The 10,063-nt window shown below is 41.1% G+C and overlaps 1 protein-coding gene across 1 annotated transcript; it reads right to left on the reverse strand.

Annotated features, from left to right (window-relative positions):
• Nucleotides 1-3,237: 3,237 nt before the first annotated feature.
• Nucleotides 3,238-9,626, reverse strand: LOC139447662 (vitelline envelope sperm lysin receptor-like). Its single transcript, XM_071229089.1, has 9 exons — nt 9,585-9,626; nt 9,096-9,138; nt 8,118-8,308; nt 7,283-7,437; nt 6,290-6,435; nt 5,565-5,646; nt 4,577-4,730; nt 3,795-3,837; nt 3,238-3,374 (listed from the first exon to the last, which is right to left on the reverse strand). Exons 1-9 carry the CDS (start codon nt 9,624-9,626, stop codon nt 3,238-3,240), a joined length of 993 nt encoding a protein of 330 aa, XP_071085190.1.
• Nucleotides 9,627-10,063: the final 437 nt, after the last annotated feature.

Consider the following 10,063-nt stretch of genomic DNA (forward strand, 5'->3'; position numbering starts at 1 on the left):
CCATTTCTATAAGAGGTAGTCAAACAATATTTACAGCTATTCTGGTAAATACGGTTTTCCTTTCTTAGACAATTCACTTTTTGCCTTATTGCACGATTGCATTTCCTCAACATTCATATCAGAATTTATTCCTTCAGTCACGTGATGCATATCTCTGTGCTCTATCAAAAATGTATCAATATCCCATAGGCTTGATTTGAGCAAAGATACGGAAATGAAGGAACCACTGTTACAACCCTTAGTGTAAAAATTACTCTTATTGCAAAAAATTATAAAAGGGTAGCGGGTTAACTCTTGTAACAACCCTTAATGTAAAAAAATTACTCTTAATGTAAAAATATTTTACATTAAGGGTTGCGAATTCACCTTTGTTACAACTCTTAATGTAAAAAGAACTCTTAATGTAAACAGTTTTACATTAAGGGTTGATGTGATAGATAATATTTTATTAGATAACATTAAGGGTTATCACTATGAAATAATACTTATCGAACTTTCATGAAACTTCGCAGATTTAATTGATCGTAACTTTGTCTAGATGTGCAAATGACTAGTAATCATTTTTAGATTCCCTCTCTACGACGACAACCTGGTTGTTATATTCAGGCTTCATAACCAATTTTGATCAAACTTACTGTTTTACAAAGGCTATTTTTCGATACTCCGCAAGGTAACCTCGTTACTATTCTAATACCGTGATTATTTTATGTCAGTTAGGAACCGACCATTCAATCTCTTGGGGGAGCTGACATAAGCTCACCACGGAACTTCGTACCAAGTGAGCTGTAAATGCTATATTTCGACATTTTTTATAAATAAATCGTATTGCATTGTGAATAGATTTCGAATGATGGATGACGTTGCCGTACAAAGACGGATGGCAATACGTCACATAAGCCTTTCGGACATCTTGCATGTATGGCTAACTAACTTAAGCTAACTAGAACTGTCCTATGGGGAATTAATGAAGGCAGGTTGTACAGTGTCCCTAGCTACACTCACGTACATATCTGAAAGAAATCGATGTAGTAGTTTAGAAGTTGTCCAGACAAATTGAAATGAAGTAATAAACAGCAATAACTCCGTCAAAAGGAAAAACCAAAAACAAAAACAATTGCACTTTGCTCAAAAACATGAAGTGGTTCCATTATAACCCCTACCTTCGTTGCGGTGTTACAATGAACTAATAATCTAATGAAATGATATTCACGAGGGTTTTCAAAAGGAATTCATAAATAGATACTTACTCATTAAGATGTTTGAGACCTCTAAATTACAAAATGGCGGCTGTGAGACCATCTTGGATTTCTGAATGAGGTTATATTACTGTATGTTGCGCTGATCATCCACACCTAGTTTCATAAAGAGCTCTTATTAGTATGGTGAAATAGTCTTAAGTAGGGTTAACTATCTAAATTTCGACCAATCAGAGGACTCCATTCCGTTGGTATTATAATAAAATGTACTTTGTGTGCAAAAATATATCTAAATATCCCTTTTAACGAAATCAAATAAATAAATCAGTCAGATGCCTCGGTTATATTGCTATGATGGTAAGAAAACCAAATCAGTTGCGTCCGGAAATACACTGTCTAAATACCAAATTTGAATACCAAATCTCTGAATATCGATTAATCAGCTCTGCAGATGCCCTTTCCTTTTCCATGGAAGCAAGGTAGTAACGTAAAAAAAGTCATATTATACAGTGTCCCTAGATACACCTTTGTACCAAGATTTAACAAAATCGTCAATTATGACCCTAAAGAAAACCTGTAAATAACGACCAGGTTGTCGTTGAGAGGTTGTTGGAATATGAAAAGTGCAGTGCGCTTACACAAGTTTTAGTTGAAACATATTTTATTCTCATGACAAGGATTGGGCATAAGTTATCACAACGTAGAACGCCCTCTCCCATAGATTTACATGTATTATTTACAGTTAATAAATTAAATGACAAAGGAAAGAAAAGAAATAGAACACAAGTTCCATGGCTTTACTTTTCGTTGTTCCTGACGTCCCATTGGCGTAAAACAAGTACTTTTCTGTATTCATATTGATCATATGATAGTGTATTAAACTTCAGAATATTTGAAAGATGTACACACTTTGCCTCAGATGGCTATAGCATAGAAAAACTAACAAAAAGTGATATTCATTTTCGATATGGTTTTGCTTACAAACCTTTACATATTCTAAATTCACGAGGAATATTGAAATATCGTCCACGTTCAATTTCTAAATTGTAAGAATTGAGCCGAAAGCGAGTCAATGTGGTCCCGAATTTATTTACAGTTATATTACTTAAATAATTCTCACATGAAATTATGCACAGTGTAATACATCCATAGGTCATTTTGGGGGCTTTCGCATTTTAACCGCTGGCGTAACAGATTTAAAAATGCGGTTTTATTACCACATGTTTGAAAGTACCAGACATCACCAAATCCTAATCTGAAAATACAGTTTTAAGTTTCGTTACCCAATTTACGTGGCCTTGTTCATCTAACAACCGCAACATATTGTAACATTTTTGGGGGTAAACGAAATGCCTGCATATTATAAAGAGCCAATATTCGACACATTTCTCAACAGCGAGCGACTGAATAGAACATTGCCAGACAGTTCTAAGTCACTGAACCTCCAATTTGTTTTACATATAATCTAGCCGGAAAAATGCTATATTTTTTAATTGGGTACTCTGGAAGATGACCTAGGTGTTGCCATCATTGTACTTGGATTAACGCCGCACTCGGAAATATTCAAGCTACATGACGACGGTCTGCAAATAAGCGAGTCTAGACCAGACAATCCAGCGACTGACATCCTGACCATCGATCCACGCAATTGGGATCGATGACATGCTTCAACCAAGTCAGTGAGCCCGGCCACCCGATCCCGTTAGTCGCCGTTTACGGCAAGCATGGGTTGGTGAAGACCTATTCTACCCCGTATCTTCAAGGTCACGTGCCAATGAAGCGCCGTTGTGAAAGCAGAAGGCTGTTAAACTAGTTTTATTACTTGTACCTCAAAAGATTGAATGCGAGCAGACAATTCCAGCCCTGCCAAGAGTGAATTGTTTCTCTAGATCTAGTGATGTCCAGTTTCTGGTCCCTGGTTGAAAGACGTGTCCTTCATGTTCACGTATTTGAAATGGTTCAAACATCAAAAACCATGAATAAGTAAATTGATTTTATTTTGTTTTTATTTATGAACCACCACCATCTAACGGTACAGGATTTACTGGTTGCGTCTGACACTTGACCGAGGAGCTTCGGGTTGTGCAGCAGGTACGTCCACCGCAACGCCGTTCAGCGTGTACATGTCCGTCACCGCTTGACCGGCGGATTTCCAGAGGAAACTTCGTGTACCGTCACCTGTTAAATACAGAGACAGTTGGGGTCAGTTAGACGTTCCAACGCATTAGAAAAGACCAGATAACTCGCACCTAGTCACCACATGGGCAGACAAGGTTTATTTAATGTTTATAGCCGCCCTCGTTATATTCTCAGACAAGTCTGAATAATTATCGAGTCTGGACCAGACATGCCAGTGATTGACATGAGCATCGATCGCACACTTGGGATACGATTACATGCGAGAACCAAGTCGGCGAGCCCGACTATCCGATCCCGTTAGTTGCATCTTATGACAACTATGGGTTGCTGTATGTACTCGGGTGGCCAAGTTATACTTAAATTGTGCCGCCTAATTTCACTGAGGATTAAGCATTTTATGAAGAGAAAAAAATAAAAAAATAAAAAAAACCCATAATTTTCCGGGTTTTAATAAATTACCTGGCTGTTCCCTGCGTTTACGCCATTCAAAATAACATGACGGCTGAAAGGCAAAACAGAACGAGTATTAAAAAATGCAACATGTGTTTAAGGATGCAGTCAATATTTTAGTGTGTTTGTTTTTTTGGTGGGGAGAAGTTAGAGGTATTACGAATACAGGCTAGCTGTAATAGCCAAGCAAATATTACAATGAATATGTACAACACCTGTTATAGCACCGACAACCTAAATTCTAAATTGGTTATTTAATAAACGGAAAGAGGCCAATTTGTGTTTGTTTATGAACGCCGCACCCGGCATTATTCTAGTTATGAAAATAATCGCGTGGACCACACATTCCAGTACCTGACCTGAGCATCTGTCTACGCATTGGGATACGATGACATACATCAAGCAAGTCAGCGAGCCTGACCAACCGATTTCGTTAGACGCCTGACCCGTGGAGATCCTGGGTAGAAGAGGTCCTCAGCAACCCATGCTTGCCGTAAAAGGCGACCATGCTTTTCGTAAGAAGCGATTAACGGGATCGGGTTGTCGGGCTCGCCGACTTGGTTGATGCAAGTCATCGTATCTTAATCGCGTGGATCGATGCTCACGAGGTCACTCAATGGATTGGCTGTGACCGCCGTCGTATAGCTGGAATATTGCTGAGTGCATTAGTCGCCTATTGCGGCAAACACGGGTTGCTGAAGACCAACCCGGGAATCTTCGTGGGTCAGAAGCCAAGAAATTAGAGCAGAATAAGTTTGGTTTTATGTCGGTTTGCGCGGTTAATCTCTTACCCCATTGCATGTTTTGGCGCAGACGGTAAAGTTGCATTCAATACTCAGTTTGGGATCTCCGTTAACAGTAAACAGTTTGAAGAAAGGGCTGTAGGCCAACTTGTTAGTGGTTTTGAAACCTGTCGTCTGCCTGATGACCAAGCCGTCCCCACACCTGAAAAAATACATACAAGGGCGCTGTAGCTCACCTGGCCACAACTTGGTTGTATACCCGAATGCGGGAGTTCGGCTTAACGCCGATTTCAACAGTTTAATGAGGGTGCTGTGCGTGAACATGAAAGTACTGAACTTACGTTCAACACTTTGTTGCTGCCAAACATTGAAAGTATTTGGGCGAACCGAGATAGAAACAGGGGAAGAAATGGAACGCATGTGCATTTCAATTTGCACGGAACTAGCGTGCATCGGGTTACCGTTGCCATGCTTTATGGCGATCGGTTTTATTGTCATCTGTTTTTTTCATCAAATTTCATTTTTCCAGACAATGTAATGTTAAATTTTATAAACTGACAAAAAATATCCAGATATTTAAATGACAAACTTTTCATGCAATGTTACTTGCGGTGACGTTTCTTTTGCGGTTCAGCAACAATTATATTTATATATATATATATATAACTCAAAAGTTAAAGACCCGATTCTTTCATATCACTATAGTTAATGTCTTGGCATGCGAGATTAACTATAGTAATATGAAAGAATTGGGTGTTCTTTAATTTCTTTTGAGTAATTTATATAAATATATAAATATATATATATATGCGAATACCATACATTTCAATATATGCAGACCTATTCATATCCAATAGTAATGAAGGTTCGATGCACAAACGAACATACTGTTATGGTGCGAGACAAGTCTTCAGATAATTGCAAATTTAATGATTTGCTCGTAGACTGGGCTCGTATATATGCCCTGTAGTCTGTACATTAATCTTTACACAAGATTAAAGTGAGGCAATTAAGTAAAGAAAATACATAAACTCACCCCGATCTTAAAATAGAGAATCTGGCGCCTTTGGAATTGATAGCATCGCATGATTCAGGTCGGATACCTTTGTCAGTAGGTCCTACAAAAAGACAAATTCTGTATATTACGGAAAATGAAAATATCGCCTACCACATGCAGTCACGCCGTCTTACATTATTTCCATGCTATGTGGTCTGGTGGTGTTAGTCTTCGCACGCATGCGGTACCGAGCAAATTACGGACAAGACAGACGTCACCAAGACAATACCCAGTTTGAGGTGAAATGTGGTTTAACGTCGCGTCCAAGATTATTGCACTTATATAGCGACGTGCATGCACGTGTATATGTGTCTGCTTGTACTAGTCCGGACTGATGCCGATTTATTGTGCTAGCTCACCGAGATACCATGCCTCAGTTTAATATGAATACCCCACTCAGACACAGTATACCGACTCCGAGCCGACCAGTCCTTGTTTTAGCCCCTTAATGTCGAGCGTCAGACAGGGTAACAACAAGTACCATCTTTTAACGTCTTTTGGTATGACGCGGCCGGGAAAGAATCCCGGACCTTCCGCTTTCTGGGCGGACACTACCTTTAGACCACGGAGGTGGTCATACCCAGTTTAAGATTACTGGGTTTAATTATATTCCCTGGGCAGCGCGGATGAAGAACGGACCCGAGAACAAGGTAGGCTAAACCTAAGTGAGTTTGTCGTTAGTCGCTGGACATGTGAATCCTTACCGAGAGTGACGGCCATCAGGCGGACACTTTTGCCGGCAGACACCACACCCGTGAGCTTCTTCCCAATGACGTTAATCAGGTACAGATGAATGACAGAGGGGCTCTTCTCGGGCGTATTTCCTTCAATCACCTTTGGAGCATTGGCCCTGAAATGAGCAAGGTTGTTAGTATTTAAACACACTGGCAAAATAAATGAAGATTCTATTGCATCTACTTTTCAACGCGAGTCTTCAGGTTGGTTGTTTTAACGCCGTACTCGGCAATATTCCAGATACATGACGGCGGTCTGTAAATTAGCGAGTCTGGACCACAATGCAGTGATTGACATTAGCATGGATCCACACAATTGGGAATCGATGACATGCTTTAAGCAAGTCCGCGAGCCTGACCACCCGATCCCGTTAGTAGTCGACAAGCATGTTCAGCGTTTACGGCAAGCATAGGTTGCTCAAGACCTATCCTACCTCGGATCTTCACGGGCCCCCAAGTTACATAGTTCAGCTCAATACAACCAGAGTAAGTCAGGAGCAGATCATGGGGGCTCCGTAATCACTTACTAACGAAACCCGAGTTTCGAGTGACCACCCAGTGAGCCCTAACGCTTCCTGTGAGGTAAAGACACAAGATCCTGACCGAAGTGGGTTTTTTTAATACTAGCCCGCTGACCTCGGAGGGGGACAATCTCTCCTTGTCAGCCAGGAATATCATAGTCTGGGACGCTTAGCAAAAGTGTTTCTTCACATGGGAAAACACGAATAGCAAACTACTAGGTCCATACGGAAATTGTAAGTAATCGCCATTGCTTAGGAACACCATAAAGACATTAATTTTTTCCCTTCTTGAAAAAAATACATGTTGAAATGCCAACATGGGAATGGTTATAAAAATGCGTTTCGTGCTCGAGATGTCGATTAAGCAACTTGAAATTTCAAGAAATAATGAAAAGAGTCCCCGTGAGGCTTCTGTACATTGCATGCCTTCCGAGCAACCTACCCATCCTTAATCGTGAGAGAGGTGCTTTTCTTGTTGCCGCCTGGCTGGAACGAACACGTGATGGTGTAGCGTTCATCCACCTGATGGAGCCGGCTCCCGGGACTGCCGAATGCCACCGTCACCAAAATTGTGTACACAAAAGCGTCTTTCTTTTTCTGAAAAAAACCAAAGGCTTGCGTCATGGCGGCCTCTAAAAGTGGCAACGTTCCACTCGTCAGGAAACGGGGGGGGGGGGGGGGGGGGGGGGGGGGAGTATTGCTTAACGCAGCAGTATTTCCACCTATATGACGGTCTGTAAATAATCGAATTTGGACCAGACAATCCAGTGATCGACATCATGCGCAACAATCTATACAACTGGGAGACGATGGCGCCCAAAAACCAGTCAGCGAGCCTCACCACCCGATCCCGTTAGTCGACTCTACGGCCATCATGGCAAGACAGTCTAGTCCCTAAAGTGATATTACAGACAGACCGGCCTATGTGTTGCTGGCCACGATAATAGCAAAGCCGTTATCTAATTTGTGTTGGCATCAATTACTGAACTCTGAATATATAAAAACATGTAGACCGGTGTTAAAACCAATATCCTGCCACACTCCCTTGGATACTTGCAGTCTAAGGCACCGCAATTTGCTGTGCAGAGTTGCGTCCCCTGGACACGCCAGAAACCTATGATAGTGGTTTCGAATCCCGGTTCACCCCGATTATATTTCTAGGTTTGTCAGCACCATACCCGTGCTCGTGGATTTCACCGAGACCTGCATCACTTCGGCCTTTCCTCCCACATTAAGCCGACCCGTCGTGATATAACTGCAATAACCGAGATACTTGCCACAAATTTGCATGCAGACGACCCCCCGCCTGTGACAGGGTAGGACACGGGTAGAGTGAAGAACACGCCATCAGTCGTGCTAAAGCTCACTGCCTTGTTGCCCCCACAAACAGCCTTAGCCTCGGCATCATAGTCCGTCATCAGTTGTACCACGCCGTCGACAATGCCATTGGCCCCACAGTTAGGTGTAACTAGAAACACAAGCAAGCATACACTCGTTTAAGGCCACACTGCTGGGCACTACAATATACCCTGGCACCCTACGTTGAAGGAATGCTGTAGATTAAAGCGGTTTAATTACCCCGTTGTAGATACTAGGAAGGCTCGTAAATATCCCACGTCGTTTTTAAGCAATTCGCTGACTAATCACGGTTACAATTTGTACCTAATACCATTTTAAAGCGTCAGAATTTGTGACCTTGCCGATTTGGTGCTAGAGACCAAATCTTTATAACAAGGCAAGTGTGCCGACTTAGACGCCAACATATTTGTAAGCTCAATACATGAAAACAAAACGGAATGTTTTCTTTAAAAAAATTTTTTTATAAAAAAACCAAAGACTATAAAAATCAAAGTTTGAACCGCCTTCTGTATGAAAATTGTTCGCTAAATTTGAAACGAATCTATGCAGCAGCTTTCAAGTTTCAAATGTTCAAGTCAAAAACATTTAGAATAATCGAAATATTGAAATCAGACTTGGCACTGCCGTCGGACGGATGGAATTCATTGTTATAACTATCTCCTCCTAGGTCGGAGGGTATTATAATACTACTAATAAGTCCAAACCACTGAAGATGCTCAAAACATTACATTATGAAGGTATCAGCGTGCAGGGAAATGTAATTCTCATGTCCCCAGGGAGTAATGGTACAACTAATGTTTATGGCTTTTAAGATTTTTTTATTGATTTTATTTATAGACCGTGAAAAATACACAAAAGAAACAAAAAGTACGTCGCAAGAAAATGGAAATACTCACTGTCCAATATATATCCTGGAGGTACAACAGCCCGGGCGGCAGCCTGAAAAATACGATGTTGAGAAATCAATATGCAGAAAAATACTGCGTTACAGTTGCTAAAAGTTTAGGAATGAACTTGCATGCTAAAGAGCAACCAATGCGTTACAATGCGTTTTAGAAGCACATCGCAAACCGGACAGATTTAAAGTATTGCGTAATGGCCGATCAAATGAATCATGTTGTCGATTTGTGATAAGTGCACTCGAGCAACGCTTCCATTTTCCCATTCATTGCATGGTGAAACCATTTCGTCTGCAAAATGGAGTGAACGTTACTTTACGCTGCGATATTCCAGCTATATCATGGTAGCTTATAAAGACACCCTGGCTAGACAAGGCAGGTCTACAACATGAGCAACGACGTCGGGTACGACGAGGACGCCATGTCACACATACAGCAACAAATGAACTTACGCCACCCCACCCCACCCCTACGTTGTGTACTTACTATGACGCCAAGAATAGCCAAAATAGCCATACAACCTGCCATTTTTCACCTTTAGCCTGCAAAAGAAATGGCCAAACTAAAAACCTTAATTGCAAGGATGTATTAACAGAAGGAAATGTATTTAGCTCATTATCACTTAAAAATGAAAGTCTCTCAATTTTTACATGGTGCTTTTGGAACCTCAGAAAACAATTCCCCAAATAATACTTAATACTTGCCACGCAGATTTCTGGCTCCAACTCTGTACCTGACATTGAGTGTGGTCCGCGAGCTCTTATATACCTCAGAAGACATCTCGTGCTGCACGTATTGCTCGGGGTTGCGTTTAGGCAGTTGAACTTAACTCATAATTACCTCATAAACCGTAACACTTCGATCGAGTATTTTGTATTTAACGCGCTGAACTGTGGATGAAGACACACATTGGTGCGTTTTAGCGATTGAATGAAGCTCATTGTTAGTTTTAAAAAAAAAAGTTC

Source organism: Haliotis cracherodii, unplaced genomic scaffold (assembly GCF_022045235.1).
Source record: "Haliotis cracherodii isolate W230 unplaced genomic scaffold, xgHalCrac1.p SCAF_7, whole genome shotgun sequence".
In the NCBI taxonomy this organism is placed as follows: Eukaryota; Metazoa; Mollusca; class Gastropoda; order Lepetellida; family Haliotidae; genus Haliotis; species Haliotis cracherodii.